Source organism: Cydia amplana, chromosome 12, assembly GCF_948474715.1.
Source record: "Cydia amplana chromosome 12, ilCydAmpl1.1, whole genome shotgun sequence".
Lineage (NCBI taxonomy): Eukaryota > Metazoa > Arthropoda > Insecta > Lepidoptera > Tortricidae > Cydia > Cydia amplana.
The window spans coordinates 11752135-11775080 of NC_086080.1; the positions used below are offsets into that span (position 1 = coordinate 11752135).

Consider the following 22946-nt stretch of genomic DNA (forward strand, 5'->3'; position numbering starts at 1 on the left):
GAGCTTTATGAAGATTGAATTGTGTACGTAAGTACTTACAACTTGACTTCTTCGTAAAGATGGTATTTTGTTAGCCAAAACTTTTAACAAAACGCCAATTATTCGTAAGGAGTTGTATTTTAATGATTAGGTAGGTAATCTTTAGATAATTATAATAATATATTCCAACTTGTAACGACAAAGCGAATCAAATTTTGATTGACAGTATTGACACTGACATTTTCGACTTAAAAATAATATTTGCTATTTCTTATTCTTCATACTGCGAGAAAGAGACAAAGTTATCGTGACTAGGGACGCTCCGTTTCTAAGGCTGACTATTCATTACTTATCCGATTATTATTTTACCGATTCAGTGTTGCCACGAATGAAAAGTTTGTTCCATGTATAAATGGCCACATTGGCTAAGTCGCGCGCGGGATGGCTCTCTCTCGTGGAACTCTTTTCTCGATGTGCGAACTCATGCTGCCAAAATCGAGGAATTGACAGATAGAGATAGAAATTTGTGACGGGCGACTGCCGTCTCTCGCGGCGCGAGCTATCCCGCGGGTAATCATGTGCTAGCCGTGCAGACATTTTTCAATCGTTAACGCTCTGTATAAAATTCGTGCCTATTTTCCTGTTCCCGCGCTTTTTTTAGGGTTCCGTAGCCAAATGGCAAAAAACGGAACCCTTATAGATTCGTCATGTCTGTCTGTCTGTCCGTCTGTCTGTCCGTCCGTATGTCACAGCCACTTTTCTCCGAAACTATAAGAACTATACTGTTGAAACTTGGTAAGTAGATGTATTCTGTGAACCGCATTAAGATTTTCACACAAAAATAGAAAAAAAACAATAAATTTTTGGGGTTCCCCATACTTCGAACTGAAACTCAAAAATTTTTTTTTCATCAAACCCATACGTGTGGAGTATCTATAGATAGGTCTTCAAAAATGATATTGAGGTTTCTAATATCATTTTTTTCTAAACTGAATAGTTTGCGCGAGAGACACTTCCAAAGTGGTAAAATGTGTGTCCCCCCCCCCCCTGTAACTTCTAAAATAAGAGAATGATAAAACTAAAAAAAATATATGATGTACATTACCATGTAAACTTCCACCGAAAATTGGTTTGAACGAGATCTAGTAAGTAGTTTTTTTTTATACGTCATAAATCGCCTAAATACGGAACCCTTCATGGGCGAGTCCGACTCGCACTTGGCCGCTTTTTAAATCTCTGAATGCCGTTCGCCCTAGCCGCATACAGCCACGGAGTTTAAGGTCCGCGCTCAGCGAAATAAGTCGCGTTCTAAATTCAAATTGCGTTGGGAATATAACTTTCTAAAGTCTATTTTTTTATTCCGTAGACTGAAATGACAGTTAATAGTATGAACATGAAATGTCATTTCATACTATTAACCTGTCATTTCAGTCTACCGAATAAAAAAATAGACTTTAGTATAACGTACAAGTTATTTTGTATGAAGAGAAGGTATTATGGGATGTTACAAATTCGAGTTTTTAACACTGTTAATCCCGATTTTAATTTTTGAAAAAAAATATATGTTAAACATTATTAAATTCTACATGAAATATGTAAATTTGATAACTGTCGCTATCTCGCATGTATTTTTTTTATTTTTCTGAAAATTTTCATCTAAATTTTTTACTATTATTTTAAGAGATAATTCAATATTATTTTTTTCAGAAAGCGACCTTAATTGTATATACAACATACCCAAATTACAAAGAAATCGGATTAGTACTTTGGCTGTAATAAAATAAAAATGATTTTTCTTTTTTTGCATTTTTTTTTTAAATCTGAAGCATTTGAGGCTTAATATTTGGTGAAAGCACTACATATACATAGGTTAATAATCCAGTAAAAGGAAATTGTTTTTTTCGCTAAGGGCAGTTTGGCCATGCTTACCCGGCTATACCCTTTTAATGATAACGAGATACAGATATCTCGCTCTCACTTATGGGTGTGGCGCACCATGACCTTGAACGGTGCGGTAATGTGTTACGGCTTTTACATCAATGATGTCCGGCCGCAGTTGCCAACGCGTGCATTGTTGCAATGTTGGTGGTCATATGAAAATTGTAATCTTCGGCTCAAAGAGTAAAGTAAGTATAATAGGCGACTTTGGTAGTTTCCAACCGTGTAGTATAGTAGACCACGGTTGCAAACTACCAAAATCGCAGAGGTTGGAAGCATATATATATTATACTACTCTTTGATCTTTATACGAATAATGCAAGCGACAAAGTGGGACGTTATGCCGGCCGCGGACACATAAACTTGACCTCAATGCGTATGGCCAAGGTCATTTATTTGATTCGTGTATAGACGCCTTATAGTCGATTTAGACTCTCGCGCGAGCCACGAGACGAGCCGCGAGCCGAGCCACGAGACGAGAGTGTAAAGGCTTGGCCAGACACAGAGCGCGACGCAGCACCGCGACCGCGGCACATGCTAACAGGTTACCGACGTCAAACAGACTGCGTCCCGCCGGTATCACGCCCCGCTTCTGTCGCGCCCCGGGCCGCGCGGCCCCTTGCGTCCGCGCAGCGCTGCGCCGCGCGGACGCGGCGGGACGCGGCGGGCCGCCGCGTCGCGCTGGGTCACATCAGTCGGATCGGACGTTAGGCAGCGAGCGGTGGCGCGAGGCCGCGCCGCGTTCCCGCGCGCGCGCGGCCGCGCCGCGTTCGCGCGCGCGATGAGGGCGTGTTGAGAGCGCGGTCCGCGCGCGCCCTGTTTGAAGAGTCATCGCGTCGGCATCACGCGGCGCTGCGTCGCGCTCTGTGTCTGGCCAAGCCTTAAGCGGCGGGCTCGCGGCTCGTCTCGTGGCTCGCAAGCTCGTCGAGCTAATATAATTTAAACACTAACGGCACGGCATAAGGTTTATAACCGAATGACAAGCCAAACGCGAGTGTAAACGGTGGACTCGCGTCTCGTGGCGCGGCTTGTCTCGTGGCTCGCGCGAGAGTCTAAACCGAGTGTTAAATAGTTCCCCGGGTGAACTGTCAAAAAGATTGCATTTAGAATTGCGTTTCGAAACCAAAACCACTTTAGTGCAATTTCCGAAATATTGCGAAAGAATAAAATTAAAATAAAACCTAAATCAGGAAGTATTGAGTGTTAAAATTGAATTAAATTTATATGAGACTGATTCGACTTCATCATTTGGAATTTTAATTTGATTTATTTATACTAACACAAAATAGTATAATTTACATGAGGTTTTTGAACACTTCTTATATTTGACATTCGTTTTCGTTCGGGTAATTTCCCTTCTTGAAATAAAATATAAAATAATGTTCATGTATTTTACTGTTGTAGTACTGTGTACGCCGCTATAACGCTTATTTTTGCTGATAGTATTACCCCGAGCAAAGCTTTAATCGTAATTTTATCAGTTTTGTCACTTGATATCTGCTGTGTACAGTAGTGCAGCGGTATAGGCGTAAAGTATTATTCAAAAAATTACGTTGTATAGTTGTAACCAAACACTTCGTACAATATGAGTCTCTCAGGTAAACATATAGTTGCTGTTTCATATAGTTATAATACAATTTATTGTGGTGAAAATCGTTTAAGAATTAACTATTATACTAGATCCATCAGACGATGAGTCCAGCAGCGATGAGAGTCCCGTTCCGGCGAAGCGCCCTAGAGCGGATACGTACGGCGCATCTTCTACAACTTCTCAGGGATCAAGTTAGTATATTATACTACCTACTGAACATATCCCACAAGTCCCACAACACAACCAAACCTTCTTGAACTTACTGTGGGACTTAGTCAATCTGTGTAAGAATGTCCTATAATATTTGTTTATTCATTCTATATATCAGATATCATGATCAACTTGGCAATCAAAATCATTTACAATACTATGGAATTAACAGGTAAATAGTTTTAATATTATCTACTTTTTTTAGTAGCATGTATTTTTACTTTACTACTACTAGGTTGATTACAAGTACTTATATGTACAGTACATATAAGCCAAGTGCCAAGTTGATCATGATATCTGATATATATGTATAATGAATAAACAAATAATACAAATACATAAATACATAGAAAAGCTTTTTAGTTATATTATAGAAGTATAACATAACTAGAATTGCAAATCCCATAATAATGGATTCCCATATTCTCCCAGTTCTTCAAGAATCTGATGATGAGCCAGCTGATGAGCCACGCACAGCCTTTGGGACCACCAAACCCAACAGTTCAAATAAGAGCTTGAGCTATATAGAACAGAGTCCTCACAATGACATTAGACAGAGCCGCAGCAGTCTCAGTGAAAACTGTTCTTCTCCAAGTGACCATTGTGATGATTACCGAACCAGTTTGGATGAGGAACCTGAGGAAGGCTCAGGCCGAGCCAGCTTCCAAGACAATGACAATGTTGCTAAAAAGTCAAACTCATCGAATGCATCCCACAATTCTAAGGGAGGGTTTTCTGACAAAATCAAACACATGATGAATAATATGGGATATAAAGCAGGAAAGGGTTTGGGTAAGTTTGAGCATGGACGCACAGAACCCGTGGAAGCATCCACTCAGAAAGGCAGGAGAGGCTTGGGTCTAAAGTCATCTACTGTGGGCACTGTCCCACAAGATTTTAAATGGTCACCAGATGATGAAAAACCTGAAGCGAAAGAAAAAGTGGTAAGTTAATCTCTTAGTTCTTTTCTATCAACTTAATTTTATTATATTTAAGAATTGGGAATGTTTAAAGCTAATTAATGCTTTTAATTATAAGAAAGTAATTATTTTTCAAGCTATGGATGCCTCCAGGAGCAGAGCCATTATCTGGTGATTTATTGGAAGAATGGCTTCAAAAAGGTCCTAAAAAACTGACTATTGAGGATGAAACTGAATTTGTAGATCCCCAAATACTGGCCGGTGTCCTAAATGCAAAGGTAAATAATAATTAATATGAACACTATATTATGGTAATAATATATATGTGATGACCTTCTCAAATAAAATTAAAATTCCACAGACAATCTTTGATACCTTGGATGATGAAGACCTCAGAAATGCAAGGTTTCGCAGCAATCCTTATGAAACAATAGGTTCAGTTTTATTTTTGAACAGAGCTGCTGTAAAAATGGCTAACATAGATGCTCTCTTTGGCTTCATGTTTACTGAACCTAAGACCCAAAGTGGAAAACCAGCTCTTGAAAAGGAATTGTTATATTTTGCTGATGTCTGTGCTGGCCCTGGAGGTTTCTCAGAATATGTTTTGTACAGAAAAGGATGGAAAGCTAAAGGTCAGACGAAATTGCTGTTGTTTCTCTTACTACATTACTTACTTGTTGTGATTTGGCATGATGCCTCTAGTTTGTTTATCATTATTGTCTTAATTATGTTGTTTTGCAGGATTCGGTTTCACTTTGAAAGGTGGTAATGATTTCAAACTGTCAGATTTTCATGCTGGTACGCCTGAGACCTTCAATCCATATTATGGTGTGGAAAATGATGGCAATATTTTTAATCCTGAAAATTTAACAGCACTGAAAGACTATGTATTGAAACAAACAGATGATAAAGGAGTCCACTTTCTTATGGCTGATGGTGTAAGTAACATACTTTTTCGCATTATGGATATTATTTGTTTCTGGAAATGTGATCATCTTCCTCGCGTTGTCCCGGCATTTTGCCACGGCTCATGGGAGCCTGGGGTCCGCTTGGCAATGTGATAAGTATTTAAAATAATAGCTACAAAGTTGAAATCTAAACTCTATGCCTTTGAGGGTATTCCCTCCTACCTCCTACTTGACCTATTTGGTCACTGGTTACAGCTGAAAAGAATTACTGAATGTCAGTAGACAATGAACAACCAAGAATACAACTGGCCAAGACCATGTCCACTATAAGGGTGGTACCCCAATATAAATATTTCTAGTTTTTATTTTTCCACTTATCAATATGAAACCAAATTACAGCTTTTTGCAACTAACAATCGCTGAGCTAAGCTGTGAACTGACAGACGGATCTGGAGAAATTATAACGGTTCAGTTGACTACATATGGTACATAATATTGATCCAGTATTGTGTGTAAATGTTACAGGGTTTTTCGGTGGAAGGTCAAGAGAACATTCAAGAAATCTTGTCCAAGCAGCTATATCTATGTCAGTGTCTTGCGGCATTGATGCTAGTAAGAACTGGCGGCCATTTTGTTGTTAAATTATTCGATGTGTTCACACCCTTTAGTGTGGGTTTGATTTACATCATGTACAGATGTTTCGATAAAGGTTTGTATCATTTTAATGTATGTTTCTTTTTTTAGGGTTCCGTACCCAAAGGGTAAAAACGGGACCCTATTACTAAGACTCCGCTGTCCGTCCGTCCGTCTGTCACCAGGCTGTATCTCACGAACCGTGATAGCTAGACAGTTGAAATTTTGACAGATGATGTATTTCTGTTGCCGCTATAACAACAGATACTAAAACAGAATAAAATAAAGATTTAAGTGGGGCTCCCATACAACAAACGTGATTTTTGACCGAAGTTAAGCAACGTCGGGCGGGGTCAGTACTTGGATGGGTGACCGTTTTTTTGCTTGTTTTGCTTTATTTTTTGTTGATGGTGCGGAACCCTCCGTGCGCGAGTCCGACTCGCACTTGGCCGGTTTTTATAATGTTTCTTTGGGCACAAACGGTAGGTAGCTACTATAATTTATACAAAAAGTATGAACCAATATTGTCTTAGCTGAGCAACCAAACCAGGCAGCAGGCTAGGGCTATCTTTGGGTGTAATATTGGAGGATCACGTTTTATGACCCGTATGCTCATAAATTCATAATTTAAAATAAAAAATTGAACAGGAAACACCATTATGGCAAGTTATAAAAAAACAATTGCGCAATGAGATTTTTCGGAATGTTCCAGGAATTTAAATTATCCCATTCATGTTTTAGTGTGCATCCATAAGCCTGTGACGTCTCGACCGGCGAATTCCGAAAGATATCTAATTTGTCTGTGGAAGCGCCTGGGCACGGAATCGGCAGAGCACCACCTGTATACAGTCAACTCCATCTTGTGGGAGGGACGAGAGCGCGGCGATGACGTCTCCGAGCTTGTGCCCCTGAGTATCATGCAGGAGGATACCGGCTTCTATGAGTACATGTTTAAAAGTAATTGCCTGTAAGTATTCACTGGTCGACTTTGCACAGTAAGCACTAAGCAGGGTTCGAAATTATCCAGATTTAGTCTTTGATAATTATCGCGATAATTATCCGATAAGTATCGGATAATTATACCAAGTATATATGTTGCTATATTTATTTTATCATTGACAATTATCCTTGCTATATAATTATCATTGACAATTATCCTTTCAAACCCTGACAGTAAGGTCAGAAATTGAGTGTCCTTCTTAGCCTTCCTTAGTAAAACAGGCATAGGACATAGTCTCTACTCTACCTCTGTATTGGCTGGTGCATTTTCTGTAATGGAGTAGGTAATAGCACAGTCTCCAGTTCCATCCTCCAATTGGTACGATACGAGTATGGACCTGAGCTCTGAAAAGATTGATTGGTACTTGTGACCTTATTAATATAAAGTTATTCCTATATGTTTATTCAAAAATGTAGAATCTCAATAACAAAACACACTTTTACAAATTAAAAATAAACTAAACCCAGCTTAACCTATGGAGTCTAAATTATATGTACAAATATACAATTATACACTATACCATGTATAATGCCTTCTCTTTTGCCTATAGCATTGGTGAAAAGCAAATTAAAAACTTGCTAAAAATAGCAGAGTTTAGTAAGAACAAAGAACTTAAGGAAACTACGCAAGCTGAAATTAGAGAGGAATGTTTAAGATTATGGAAAGTAAGTAAGTTAACATTTGTGCTCATTTATTGAACCTGTTGTACAAGATTTTAAATAAGTACATAGTTTATAATCAGGACCGATACGTGTATATTGGCGATGTTTTAATGATTTACTTTTGAAACCCTGTCGCTTACGCGTCACACGTTAGGTTTTACGACAAATCTGTAGTAAAACTCCTGGGATATTTAAAAATGAAAGTTTGTCATAATAATATTTAAACTAAAATAACTAGATCTATATGTATTGGACATAGGGCTGAAACCCAAGACGAGCAAAGTGAAGCGAAGGGCACTACTTCCTTTTTTTTTGAAGCGCTTCGTCGTTTTTACCCCCCAACCCCTTAAACTAGGGGATAGAAGTTTGTATGAGACCTCCGCAAATTTTCGCAGGTCTCAAAATTGATAGAGGATTTTTAGTAAATAACCCCTCACCCAAAAAAAATTGAATACAAAATCAACAAAATAATAAAAGCATTGTCATAAGCAACTTACAAAAAAAAGTAAAATCCCACAAAAAACTTTTTCAATAAAAATAAAATATCTTAATTTCAGAATATTAAAAATTCTATACAATATTGTTAGTACTATAATACATTACAGCTACATGTTAGTAAGTACAATAAAATTAATCATTAACACAACATTTTGACAATGAGATCAAGATTTATAATAACCAGACGAAGACGAGACCATAACCATATGGCTCTCACTATTAAAAGTTCCTAGATCTCATATAGAGCCAAGCTTCTAACTCTACACGCCCTAAATATACAAGTCCTAACTTCATAAACTCTGCAGTCAAAATATATGGCATTTTATAAAGGTGTCGTAAGCGCGTTGCAAAGTAAACGTTTTTTTTAAACACATCATTACAGGGATTAATAAAATTGTCTAAGGTAAGATTTCTCCCCCAGTTGCCGGACAAATTGCGGACACAGACCGAGAGGCTGGGCCCTGAAGAAACCCTCACAAGTATTTTAGCCTTGATGAAAAAGCGTCCAAAAGAAGCACACAGTTCGCACGCCTTCAAGAGTGCAGTTCTAAATAAACCACCACATTTGTTGGAGGAGCCATCTGATTTAGATACTTTTAAGAATGTCTATGACTGGCATTTTTACTTTCTAAGCAATGGAAAAAATAGCCCGGACCTGAAGTTTTTTATAGGTAAGACTTGGAAGAATTTTAATTACTTCAGGCAATCATAGACTGATTGTATCTCCAATCCAAGATTATGAGTAGTTTTGAAATTTTGGGCACCAATTTACTACCTTCCTCCAGGTTCGAAAGTTTCGGAAGGGAACCGATTTTCTAGATCAGGGTACTCCAAACTATGGCCCGCGGAAAGGAAATGGGAGGAACTGGCCTGCGATCAAAAAGTTTAGAGACCCCTAATTTAGAAAAAAACCTTTATTTTTGATGGAAGACAAATTGTTGAATTGAATCTGCAAACACTGCTTTAAATAAAATCGACACATTTCATTTACAGGCTGTGGAGGTAAACAAGTACACCAACTGGAAGGAGCGGGATGGAAGAGCGTAGTCGACTTACATCTCACTTTACCTGCTAAAACATTACTTTATGGGGAGGTGAGTTCATAGAGGATCTAACAAATGTAACAGTTTTACCATAACTTTATCTGTTAACCAAAGAGACGCAGCTGTTTGACTTAGACACAATACATTTATTGCCTTATTTTATTGTGTATGTTGGCTGTAGTATCCGTTGTAGCAACAATTGTTCGTTTGTGTACGGCAGCATGCATGCATGATGTAGAGGTGTAAGCATGTATACTAGCACCGTAAGGCCCACTGCGCTACTATGGTCCATAGTAAATTCAACCGTTTATCATTCTTGTATGCTGGGCTATGGCCTCTCCTAAGGCAGGTTATACGTATTTTTATAGACTGACTGTGCTTATATCTAGTTTTTAGGGTTCCGTACCCAAAGGGTAAAAACGGGACCCTATTACTAAGACTCCGCTGTCCGTCCGTCCGTCCGTCCGTCCGTCTGTCACCAGGCTGTATCTCAAGGACCCTGATAGCTAGACAGTTGAAATTTTCACAGATGATGTATTTCTGTTGCCGCTATAACAACAAATACTATAAACAGAATATAATAAAGATTTAAGTGGGGCTCCCATACAACAAACGTGATTTTTGACCGAAGTTAAGCAACGTCGGGCGGGGTCAGTACTTGGATGGGTGACCGTTTTTTTGCTTGTTTTGCTCTATTTTTTGTTGATGGTGCGGAACCCTCCGTGCGCGAGTCCGACTCGCACTTGGCCGGTTTTTTTACATGTTCTAAGGCTAATTTTGTATTTCATAGATTGTGAAGGAGTATCGAGGACTGGGCAACAACCAGATGTTCAGCAAAGCTCTTCACGTGATTGACGCCTTGATGCTTGGAGGAACCGATATCTCTCATCTACCTCTATCTGAAAGGTATCTATCTTTGTGCTTGTTTTCTATTTACTTCCTGCAAACCTATACGGTAAAACTATAAGAAAGGGTAATGATATAGCACATAGCCTATTTATGTGTTCTTATGGCCGGTTTAAGAATAAGCTACATTTTTCAGGTAATGACGAGGTAATTCATTAATAACAATAAAACCGTATACCTACTTTTTAAACTTTTTGAAACTCTACGACATAACCTTTTAACGAGATTAAAAGTTAAATACGCCAAATTAAAACGGCCAAACTAAACAGCACCGCGTACAATTGCGCATCGCCTACAGCTGTAGGTATACTTTCAATTCATTTGATTTTCCACCTTAATACAAACAAAACAAAGTTGATATTTAAAATACGCCGGCTACTGGTACGATTCTAGTGATTATAGACTTTATAATAATGATGATGGGGTAGAAAATCAAATAGGTATATAAAACCTATATTACATAATAATTTAATTTTTATAAAACACTATGTTCTAGGATACATCAGTGCGGCCTATTTTGCGCGGCGCTCGAAAAGCCGTACGACAAAAGCAACGCACTACCAATCAAGTGCAAGCGGCTCTTCAACATGGAAGACTTCCCTTCGGTCGTCAACAACCTGGAGTGCCGAGCCATGAAGAGAGTGAGGAGAGCTCTAACTATGGATATACCGGACAGGATTACTAATATGGAAATGTTTCATGTTGTTGGATCTGTACTCTTTCTTAAAGAGATAAGAGGTTGGTATCCTTTCATGATATCTTTTATATGATTTTTAGGTCCCTTTCAGGGCAGGCAGGCGGCAGCACAATAGCAGCACGGTTTTCACGTTCGATCGGAAAAAAACAATTTTACTCCTCTCGTCAGTTTTCGAGACCGCCATATGGGACGAAGCTGTTTGAAGGTTGCATTGGCTTTGTACATCCTAGAAGCGATGTCCTCTTCAGTTTCTCCGGTTTCTGACACAACGCTGCTAAGGCAGGTAAATTTATCTACTCATTTTATATGATCGGCGCCAAGATACACCGCTACCGAGTTTCCCCCCTTCGTACGCATTCCTTGGGTCTTCCAGGAGCCTCTCGCTGTATGTCGTCTAGTTTCGCTTGCATGTCGGCGTGTTTGTAGCAAAGCAGTAAGCAGGCAGATGTCGTCAGCGTAGTCTAGGTCATCCAGCCGGCCAGTTAACCCCCACTCCCTCGGCGTTTGCCATTATTTACGCGGTGCATAATTCCACCCAAGACGATGGGGATAGTAATCATATCAGCAAGGGAGATAGGCAGCCTTGTCTGACTCCCGTCGTGAGAACTTTAATGTCTTCGGAGATAGGGCCGTCGTGGGTGACTTTGCAGTCGTAGTTATACTTTAGTAGTAGGCAGCACAATTAAGTAATTTCATATACCTAGTGAGTGATTGATAAAAATCCATTAACCATTTTCATATTTCAGAACCATGGCAGGCACACATTTCAAAAAAATGCGGCCAAAAATACTACTTCGGAATCGGAAAGGACAAAAAGCCTTTGAGCTTTTTCCATATCGTAGAGGAGGCAGGTCTCGACTTGGTCGAAGCATACACGCAGCGGGTCATGTGGAACTGGGAGGAAGCAGCGTGCGCCATTTTTGAGGGACTGCCGCATAGAGGCCTTACTCGGGCGCAATTGGAGGGCTTCATAGAACATAAGACTAAAAGATGATCTAATGAAATTAAATATGAAGTTTCTTTACAAAGCTTGTTTAACTTAATACCCATAGAGAGGCAGATAGAGTCAAACCAAAGAAAGTCTGCAGCGCAATAATTTGACATCGAATTAAAAAACTACATATGGCAATGTTTTTTAGCAGTCAGTAAACGTCATGCACTATGGTATGTGTTTGTCAAAATCGTTTAAATATTCGTTGTGTTTTGTGATGAACGCAATAAACATGGTGAAACCTTACAAAACCGGCGTGCGGGAGTTACTTTTCCGCATAACGAATAATTTTACACTTGTAAAAAGTCAGCACGAGGCGATTCAAGCTGAAAAACGACAATGTTTACAAAATTTGGAGTTGATGACGGGTAAGTGGAATGAAACATTTTAATACTTCACCATATGTACCTACTTAGATAATATAATATTGGTTTAGACTAAGGTTTCACAGCAAACTGAACACACCTTATTTGTATAGGCATAGGTACTTATGAACTTCCTCTAACATTTCGAGAAACTCATTGGTACTAGCCGGGTTTTGAGCTCGAACCCACAACCTCCATGCTTATGCTCACGGCATGGGTACCTACTAGTTAAAGCTAAAATTTATTTTTAATATATGTTTATTGTTTTAATGTTTTATTTCGTTTATCCGAAAACTTTAGTTCGCAAATTGCGGGCAATTTTTCTGTCAATCTAATTACGCCTTAATGGGAGTAAAAGAGAAAAATGCTCGCATATTGAGAACTTCGGTGTTCGCGGTAGGCCCTCTGTACCTATTTACCGCCGTCGCGGATATTACAAAAGCTTATTAATTTTGATGAAGCCAAATGTCACATTCTCCCAATATTATTTATCAATATTAGTATATGTCTACATATTAATAGTGACATCTATTGTTGGAATGAAATTTATTTTACCATAAAAATAATTTTTTCATAGACGGTAAATATGGTAGAAATTTCACAAGTATCAAGACTATTTAATCCATTTTCTGTGGTGTTGTCGCATACTGCTTTTTTAAAACTACTTTTAATCTAGCGCTGCAGACTTTCTTTGGTCTTACTCTAACGAAATTTCGATTTTCACGATAGACCCTAAGCCCCCATTCGCACGGCAGCTTTTTCAACGCGCGTTAAAAAAGGCTCGAGTCTGTCCGCACTCTAAAATCGATTTAACGACCAAGGCTTAAAGTCGAAAATCCAACAACGCTTGATAAAAAGCGCCACCGCTGTCGTGTGAATAAATGCATGTATCCATTTGTGTCATTCAAGCGCTTTATTAACGCGCGTTGAAAAAGCTGTCGTGCGAATGGGGGCTAAGTAACTGATGACAGGGACGCAGCAGTACGTAGAAGTGAGATGCAGATATCTCTACCGCGTCAGTTACTGAATTAAATAAGGTGTGTGAAGCGCATATTATACTACTCTTTGGTGAAGCGCTTTTAAGGTACAATTCATGGCACACGGCGCATTTACTCTACTTCTATTTTTATGCAGCAACACATTTTAGTATAGCAACACTAGGTACGGCTTGTCAATGTCATGTTAAAATTAAAACGTCAGAGACGAATGTTTTGCAATTTGAGCGCGATTTCAACGTTTATAAAGATTTTCTTGTTGTTTTATTCTTATTTAATGTAACTTGTATACCAATCGTAAGTGAATAAACATAGTGATCAAATATAGCAACATATTGTTTCGTTCATAATGACTCAAGGCGACGCTACGAAAAACTTGCCTTGGTAAGTACACCTTTCAATAAACCGGCATTATTTCTAATTCAAATTTGAATACACGTTAATATCTACTGTATTTTCTGTACAGGGTTGAAAAATATCGCCCGTCTAAACTAGAAGACTTAGTATCTCACGACGATATTATCAATACAAGTAAGTATTTCCAACTTCATTTTGTAAGGTTATTAAGTGTGGAATACAGTAAATTACTGTTTTCATGTTTTTTTTTCAGTCAACCAGTTTATGAAGGAGAACCAGTTACCACATTTACTGTTCTACGGCCCCCCTGGAACTGGCAAGACATCTACGATCCTAGCATGTGCCAAACAAATGTATACTCCTCAGCAATTCAATTCTATGGTTAGTATTTAACAGTTGTGTATACTCCATATGCATAGTGTAACCCTATATGCAATGCGAAATACAAAAGTTAGTATTATTTCTTAGAAAACTGTATTTACCCTGATTTTGTATTTAAAAAAATTCAAAAAGATTCATTCATAAATAGTTAATCATGTTAATTCTACCTGTGAGTGTTTTAATTGGCTCTGTAATGATATTGAAAATGTTCTATGTATTGTAGCTGTATTCCTTGAGGAAATAAATAAATATATAAACGGACTGGAGAACCTAAAACTGGCTATGTCTTGGGACTCTTGGGCCCTCTAATTATTGTATAGGTTGTATTATTGTATTGGTTACAGTTATTTCAATCTATGAAGATAATATTTATTTCAAAAGCTTAAATTAACTATTACAGTAAAAAATGCTTCCAAGGTAATTAATATTATGTTGTTATTGTACTTCTTAAATTTATTTTGAATGCACTGAATATATGATAATCTTCACAGGTGTTAGAGTTGAATGCATCAGATGACAGAGGCATAGGTATTGTGCGAGGACAGATACTGAGTTTTGCCTCCACTAGAACTATTTTCAAAGCGGGGCCAAAATTGATAATCCTGGATGAAGCAGATGCCATGACCAATGATGCACAGAATGCACTTCGCAGAAGTAAGTACACTTTAACTTTTTGTTTAAAAGAAGAATTATTTTGATTTTAGTAAGTGGCATTTACCAATATTTAATGTTAATGTTTTACTATTGTGTTTGGTGATTTTTTTATGTGCTAGGGCCTAAATTAAAAAAATCAAAAGCTGACAGCCTAAAACAAACATTTATTATGGACACTACAGACAAAATGAATACCTTAAATAATAATAAAGAGGTTAGAAGTTGTCCTGCAGATTATATGTTAAATGTGGCTTTCCATCAGAGGAAGGTCCTTATGATTCACATGCAATAAGGACCATTATATAAAAGTTGCTATTGGAATTTCAGATAAAATGGGACCCTTTTGTGCAAAGCCACAAATCATGTAGTCTGAAAAATCTTTAAAACTGACTAACATATAATATGTAGATACATTATTAGTATGAAAAGCCAGTTATAAAGTATGTTTTTGTTTATGTGCCTAATACATAATAAAATATTAACAATCACTACACCATGACCTTTTATAACCATTTGTTATTGAAAAAGCAATCACTTGCCACACATATATTATGTATGACATGACATTCACTTGTTTGGGTTGGATGATTTGTTCTGTTGCTATGGTGATTTGCTTGTACAAACATTACAAAAGTTTTCTAAGAAATATGAAACTCTTGTCACTGAGATTCCATGTGTTAACTATTTCAATTAAACTAAAAATAAATAGTAATAGAAAGAACATTATATAGTTAATTATAATATATTAACTACAATTAATAGTAACAGTAATAACTTTAAGTACTTTGCAACAACTTCTCAAACTAGTTTTTAAATTTTTATTTTTATGGTTTTTATACAATATAATTATACAGTTCAAAATACAATGTCAGACAGTGATGAAGATGAACTACAGAACAGAACAGTTAAAATAACAGTTGTTGGTGAACCATCTACTGGCAAAGTAAGTATCTTACAACCTTTCTAATATTTTAATTGATATAATTAAACTTTGAACTTTTTTACATTAATTTTGTGTGAAATAAACCCTCTTCCAGGCCGCACGAATCTAGGTTTTACTGAAAACAAAAGATATATCTATTAACAAAGAAACAAACAAACAATAATTTATTTGCAAAAAAAGGGTAAATATTACATGTGTTAGTGTAAAATATTGTTTCACCTTTTCTAACTGTTTTAAACAGTATGCAAATGTTACAAAGTTTAATAGGACATAAGTTCTTATTATAATTCTATTATATTGATATAGGTATGTAGTTTACACTTCAAGTTGTGTTGTTTTTGCATAAGTGTAATCTAATTTAAACCTTAAATCGCGAGTGCTAGGGTTTAAATTACATTGTCACTATGCTTGAGCTTGGAAAAGGATTCATAAGATGGAATACCTAACACTAATTCGGAAATCAGATGTGAAGTAGCGTCAGCAGTAAGCTGGTAATAAAGAAACAAAATTTTATCAGGGTATGTGTTTTAGAGTAGCCTATGCGCGCGCTATTTGGGCGGCACCGCGGGCGCCGGCGGCACGCAGGGCGCCGAGGTGCTGGCGGGGCAGTGTCTCGGGCTGCGGCCCGCCGTGCCGCTGCAGCTGTGCGACGTGGCCGGCAACGCGCTAGCCACGCGCATGCTGGATAACTACCTCTACGCTACTGATGTGAGCACGTAATGTAGTGAAGAACAGTGGATGCTAACTGAGCAGCACGCAGTTCGCCGAGGTGATGGGCAAACCTAGGGCGCTGAAGTGGTGGCTTTATTATGTACTGCTAACGACGCGCCCTAAGCCCCTAACATTATAAGCTTAGAATTAATTAAGTTTTGTATGCTCATACAAAACTGCTTTCCAAGTTTTACTATTTGAGTTTTTAATTGTTCTTTAACATAATATCATACTCCTTTCTTACCCCTAGTTTTGTAGCTTGTGGGGTATATTTTATAATTTCACATGTAGATCCAAACCTATGGTCTGATTCGGCATGAAAATATTTGAAATGCATGTGTTCAGTTGGCTAACTCTGTCAAATGTGTATTTTTCTTCTTCCAGGTAGTATTATTTGTTTATGACCTAACGAATTTACAAAGCTTCGAGAATCTAAACACTTGGATCACGACTGTAAAGAACATATTCGAAGCGGAAGTGAAGAAGCCCATATTGGCCGTGTTCGGCAACAAGTCTGACTTGGAGCACCAGAGGGCCGTGCGGCTGTCGTGCGTGCAGAAGTTTGCTTCCGAGCATTTATTAGAGAATTATAAAGGCTCAGCGAGGACGGGAGAAATGGTGAGGTTTTAATGTTTTATGTTAAGATAGAATAAGCCTTTTTTATCTTTAAGGATTGGCTTTCGGAAGTTATGGCCGTCTCGCTTGATGTGACGAATGAAAAAATTTGAAGGATTTGCGAAAGGAGCGTACTCCCATGTTTAATGCCGGTAACGCATTAGTAACCCCTTTGGGCGACGGTAATTGCTGACCATCAGGCGATTCGTCTGCTCGTTTTCCTACTACATATATCATGAAAAAAAAAAAATAATACTCTTGTATGTATCATATTCTTATGGAATGCGTCAACGATCGAACGTCGTTAACGTATTCCTAGTGTTCCTACAGAGCTCGTAGTAGTTTTGTGAAGGTCTGAAGGTGCACATTATAAGAAAGGAAATTCCCTAAAATATGTATAATAACTGCTATCTCCAGAAATCTAGGAATTTACGTAACGTTTAAGTAAATCACGGTCCGTCCTATGTCACGTCAGAAACTAGATTTTTTTAACAACTCGTAATTGATTTTTTTTTGTCCCAAAAAGTTAGTACAGTAATTTTAAACCTGTAGGTAAACACTGCGTTCACGAACCTAGTGGCGAGCGTGATCGGCGTGAAGGTGCGCGCGGCGCCGGCGGCGGCGAGCAACGGGCGCGCGCGGCCGCCGGAGCCCCCGCCCGCCGCCGCCGAGCCACGGCAGTCCCTCATCATGAACAGGAAAGCTCTGCGACGAGTGCAGCGGGCATCTAGCTCCGTCTGCGTTTTACAATAAACTCGTTGATTTGATACCTATGTCGTTGTTTCATTGTACTTGGAAGCTTAAAAACGTACCTGAGGTTATGGCAACCTTGAATTACTTCACCCAAAATAGTGGGTACAGTCAGCCAATAGGCTGCATCAGTCTCTTTCTCGACCCCTTCAAAGAAATCATTATTTAACCTTTATACCTTTGAAGCTAGAGTCAGAACAAGCTTAGTTGGCAGCGATTTTGATACTCCAGACGGTGCAAGTGTTATTTTAGACGTCAAATTTCTATGAAATTATGACATTTACTTAACACTTGCACCGTCTGGCTATCAACATCGCTGCCAACTTAGCTTGGTCTGACTCTATTAAGTTACTTTGAGGAAAACCTCCCTGACGGTTTTGTTTATATTTTTTTTGAATAAGTAGCTTAGTTAGTACTTATTAAGTACATTCTATTGGATTACCAAAAGACACCTGTAGTTGGTTGTAGGCAGAGAAGAGAGGTTATTATAAACAAGCACCAGGCTCTGCCAAATTTTATTCAACTTCTGTGTTGAACGATTGAAAACTAGCTTATTAATTGTTTAACCCGTGTGAGTCAGGTATTCCATTCGTCCGATTTCGTCTATCATTCGTTACATTTAACTTGTCTTTTCTCAAACAGTGAAGCATACTTATAGGTACTTAACCCACTCCAATATGAAGTAGGTATACAAAATGGAGACGCCAATGTGAACAAACCATTGTTTTCAGTAATCGAGAAGTACACGGAGAACGTGCGTTTCTGCATAATCTGCAACTACCTCGGCAAGATCATCCCGGCGCTGCAGTCGCGGTGCACGCGGTTCCGCTTCGCGCCGCTGCACGCCGCGCAGGTCGTGCCGCGCCTACGCGAAGTCGCAGCTGCTGAGGGGTTAGTCATTACTTATTGTTATTTATATTTCTTTGTAAAGTATAAGAGAAGTACACGGAGAACGTGTATTCGTTTCATAATTTGTCAGGTTAGTAGTATACTGCAAAGCCTAGGGTCCATCATGATAATACTTATATAGTTTTGTTTATTAAATACTATAAGATTTTTATAATATCTTCAATGCTTGTTTTATGCATGTTTTTGTGAATGATTGATTCCCCTGTAACGTAACCTACTTCCACCAATTACAGTCCACATATTGTCTGTTTTGTGTGCACTTGGCACGAGCTAGTGAAAATAAACGACCCTAGCTGGACACCGCCGCCGCACCAGGTACCCGCACTCCTTTTATTTTCTTCAGCCCCCTAATCTTCCGATACCCTGCGCGAACTATATGCACGATACAATAGTTTCTACATGTTGTGTATTGTTTACATTCTGCAGTAAAAATGTTGCACTGCCTTTTTTTTTCATGCTAATTTGTTTTGTATTTTATGCAGTATTTGCCTTTATGCGAGTTCAAAAAAACATGCGCTGCATGCTATTGATCACACCCTTTAAACACGTAGGTACAGCCAGCAAAACTGTTAGCCATACCTGCATACATATTTGTGTACTGGGGCGCTAAGCTTTGCTGACCGTATATATTTTGATTAAATACATACATAGGTATATTTTTTTTAAATGTTGTGTGTATATGTACTTTTTTGTTACATTCAAATCCTGTAGGTAGGACCAACACTAAGTGCGATGTACTCACATCTAACACGGACATAGTATAATCATTATATTTATAGATAAACTATACCTAATGGCAATGATGCCGATAGTCAAATAGATAACATTAATGGTTCATTTATCAATCTAGTTACGAAAACGAAACTCAATCGAGCATAAATTCTAGTTGATAATTTATATGAAACGTAATGGTCTGATCGCACAGATTATTTTACTTACACGTTTTGCATTGATAATTTGTATAAGTGTATCTACATTCCACGCTATTCTAGATAAGTTAAGTAGGTAAAGTACTGCTGATTGATTAGCTATGATTATTTTGTAAGTATTTAGGCATTTCTGGCGTCAAAGTACCTATTAGTTATAGAGTAATAGTCTATACACGTAAATGCTCAATATTATTTAAAAGATTTCCCAACCCACCAAGTCCCAGTAAGGCCTAGTTTACCCTCTGGGTTGGAAGGTCAGATGGCAGTCGCTTTCGTAAAAACTAGTGCCTACGCCAATTCTTGGGATTAATTGCCAAGCAGACCCCAGGCTCACATGAGCCGTGGCGAAGTGCCGGGATAACGGAAGGAAGATGATGATTATTTACAAGATTTTAATCTAAAGAGTAGCGTAGTGTGACTATTTATTGACTGTGTAAGGCTCGCGAAGACGGGCTTCTGCCTTTACTATGAAAGTTCGCACCTATTACACTAGACGGCAGGCATCATGTGCCTAAACGAAGAAAACATAATCTATGATCCCCACTTACTACTATTGACTATTAGCGATGTGCTTGTCAGTTTTAGTTATATGCGTTCACTGGTTTTAGGCAATAACTCAATCTGACTGCTCAAAAATTTCTCAGATTGTTTGTATTCATGAAAATATCTGTTAGACCGAGCTTTGCTCGGAAAACATATAAAATCTCAAAAATTAGCGTTTTCCCAGAGATAACACCTAGCAAGATCGATTTTTCGCCCCCGAAAACTCCCTTATACCAAATCGAAATCGTTAGAACCGTTTCCGAGATCCCCGAAATATATATATAAATAAATAAATAAATATGCAAGAATTGCTCGTTTAAAGGTATTAGATTAGATAAATAAATAAAAAACGTTTATTCACAAATCTTGCTTACGACTAATTATATATATTCTTCTGCCAAACTACAGAGTGGTTTGTTGGCAGACGAGGCTCCTTTATGTTTATGTAAGCTAGGTAGTTGATATATATCTTAAACTTAGGTATCTACTTAACCCTTTACCGCATGAGCAGCCCTATATGGCAGTTATCATTTTCATCTCTATTGATAACTATTAAAGTTCGTTTTTAAACAAATACTTTTTTTTATGACATGTAAAATGTAGTGTTTGTTCCTCAGTGTGGATATATCAGAAGATGGACTAAAGGCGCTGCTCACACTCTCCGGCGGTGACATGCGTAAAGTGCTCAACACACTGCAAAGCACGTGGCTCGCGTACCGCCGCGTCACAGAAGACACTGTGTACACTTGCGTTGGACACCCGCTGCGGTCTGACATAAACGCGATCCTCAACTGGTTGCTCAATGAGAATGACTTCGCTGCGTGCTTTAAGAGTATCCTTTTTAAACGGTTTACTAATTCTTCTCTGGCGTCGGATTCCCTAAACACTATTCGATGTAGGTAATGTAATATGTATTCAAAACTCGTTTTTTTTTTGCGAATAGGCCTCAAGGGCTCTTATCTTACACAAGGTAATTACAATTAAATTTATAGAACTGATATACGGATGTGTATGTTAGCAATTTTTGTCTGCTTTCAAGTGAAGTAGGATTATGGTCCTTCGAACCAGATAAATGTATTTTCCAACCAACATCTGCTCTTTGTTACAGCTGGTATTTAACTGTTTAGATTTTGTCGGATTCAATTGATCCTTATGCCAATATTTTCTAAACGTTTATTCAGATATACAGGATCTCAAGATAGCAAAAGGCTTGGCTCTCAGTGATATATTGACAGAAGTTCATACGGTTATACAAAGAAGTAAGTAAACATCAGTCAATCGTTTACTGCCAACATTACGGACCGGATGCACTAAACTAAACCGTCTGTAATCGTAGTTGCCTTCGCGAACATTTTGTTGTACGGTTTGTTTTATGCTACTCTGTTGTGTTACGTTAATCCATCGATTGTAGTTACAATGGCACTATGGTGTTGTGCAGCCTGTAAAGGAGGTCGATTCACTAAAGCTTATGCCAATATTGGCAATAAGGTCGAACGAGGGAACGAAAGGATTTACATAATAATTATTTACCTACTTGATATGACAAGGAACCCACTTTATAATAAAATAGGTACCCTAATTCGACGAAGGAAATCATGAGGATACTTAACTAATAAGGCGTGCTCTAACTTACCGTAGGTCGCTTTCATAAAAATCATGCAGTACTTGTGCTAATTCACGGAATTATGTTGCGAAAAGCAGTCAGGGCTCCTTGCAACGAGAAGGCGCTAAGACTCGTGTCGTAGCCTTACCCCAACCAAAGCTTATCACTAACATGACACATGCTAGCGTGTGCGTAACTTACTTGCTATGCTTCTCGCACGTACTCATATTATTACTCATATTATTGCGAGCGAGATGTCATCATCATCATCACAATTTTACGAGCCTGGCTCTTGTCGGTGGAGTAATCGTCATTCTGTTCTCTCTGCAACTGTTTTGAGCTCCTGTACAGAAAGTAAATTGAGCGAGATGTATAGAAAGTAAATTACACAGACGTTAGAGAATATGTCAGTGTCAGGTCAGTCACAGGAGCTTCAAAGAGTGTATTGTCACAAAATAGATACAGTACAGAAATCAATCTACATACAAACTGCGCTCGAGCAACGCACACATAGACACTGCTCACGGACACGATATCTCGGACCGGTTGGGACCAGTGCGAGCGCGAGTGCCATCCGCTTGAGACACGCGTCTGAGCTTTTTTGTGCAATAATGGAGAAACAAAAAAAAAGTTATTATAACTGTTCAGTGGACGGTTGTTTAAATTCAACATTAAACGGTGAATTGTCGTTTTTTAAGCTACCAGTGGTTTCAGAGAGGTAAGTAGGTATCTGCTTGTATTTCGATGGTTCGTTTTAACGTTAAACAGAACAGTTAGGTAGGTAGATATGCACCCCGCCCCGGCCACTACTAGATACGAGTGCCACTATCACGATAGTTTTTTGTGCATAAATCATAGTTGACAACCCTAGAGCGACCGCCGAGCGTAGGTATGAAAAGTGAAGTACATACATGTGATTGACTTCTGTACTGTATCTATTTTGTGGTATTGTTCTCCAGTGAAGTTGCCACCGGAGGTGCTCGTGTCCCTGCTGATCAAGATGTCGGACGCGGAGGCGCGCCTCGCCAGCGGCTGCAGCGAGCGCATCGAGCTCGCCGCGCTCATCGCCGCCTTCCAGGTGGCCCGGGATCAAGTCAAGCTCGACCAAGTGCCCGAACAATAGCTACTGTGAATCTTGTGTTGTTATAAAATAAATTTTCTAAAAGTGGACGGGATTTTATTCCACCCGTGGTGTGCAATGAACTCTGATAGGTA

The 22946-nt window shown here is 38.6% G+C and overlaps 3 protein-coding genes across 3 annotated transcripts; all 3 read left to right on the forward strand.

Annotated features, from left to right (window-relative positions):
* Nucleotides 1–3362: 3362 nt before the first annotated feature.
* LOC134653014 (cap-specific mRNA (nucleoside-2'-O-)-methyltransferase 1) lies at nucleotides 3363–12013 on the forward strand. Its single transcript, XM_063508284.1, has 14 exons — nucleotides 3363–3515; nucleotides 3598–3699; nucleotides 4151–4662; nucleotides 4776–4916; nucleotides 5000–5270; nucleotides 5380–5576; nucleotides 6072–6255; nucleotides 6921–7146; nucleotides 7730–7844; nucleotides 8761–9010; nucleotides 9333–9433; nucleotides 10173–10288; nucleotides 10785–11026; nucleotides 11732–12013. The coding sequence occupies exons 1-14, from the start codon at nucleotides 3503–3505 to the stop codon at nucleotides 11977–11979; spliced, it is 2718 nt and encodes a 905-aa protein (XP_063364354.1). The 5' UTR covers nucleotides 3363–3502; the 3' UTR covers nucleotides 11980–12013.
* A 1538-nt stretch (nucleotides 12014–13551) lies between these two features.
* On the forward strand, nucleotides 13552–22890 carry LOC134653015 (replication factor C subunit 5). Its single transcript, XM_063508285.1, has 8 exons — nucleotides 13552–13720; nucleotides 13803–13867; nucleotides 13947–14074; nucleotides 14566–14728; nucleotides 18479–18638; nucleotides 20746–20960; nucleotides 21310–21387; nucleotides 22691–22890. The coding sequence occupies exons 1-8, from the start codon at nucleotides 13686–13688 to the stop codon at nucleotides 22852–22854; spliced, it is 1008 nt and encodes a 335-aa protein (XP_063364355.1). The 5' UTR covers nucleotides 13552–13685; the 3' UTR covers nucleotides 22855–22890.
* On the forward strand, nucleotides 15285–17760 carry LOC134653016 (ras-related protein Rab-28-like). The gene is made up of 4 exons (XM_063508286.1): nucleotides 15285–15671; nucleotides 16203–16379; nucleotides 16767–17000; nucleotides 17550–17760. Exons 1-4 carry the CDS (start codon nucleotides 15555–15557, stop codon nucleotides 17748–17750), a joined length of 729 nt encoding a protein of 242 aa, XP_063364356.1. The 5' UTR covers nucleotides 15285–15554; the 3' UTR covers nucleotides 17751–17760.
* Nucleotides 22891–22946: the final 56 nt, after the last annotated feature.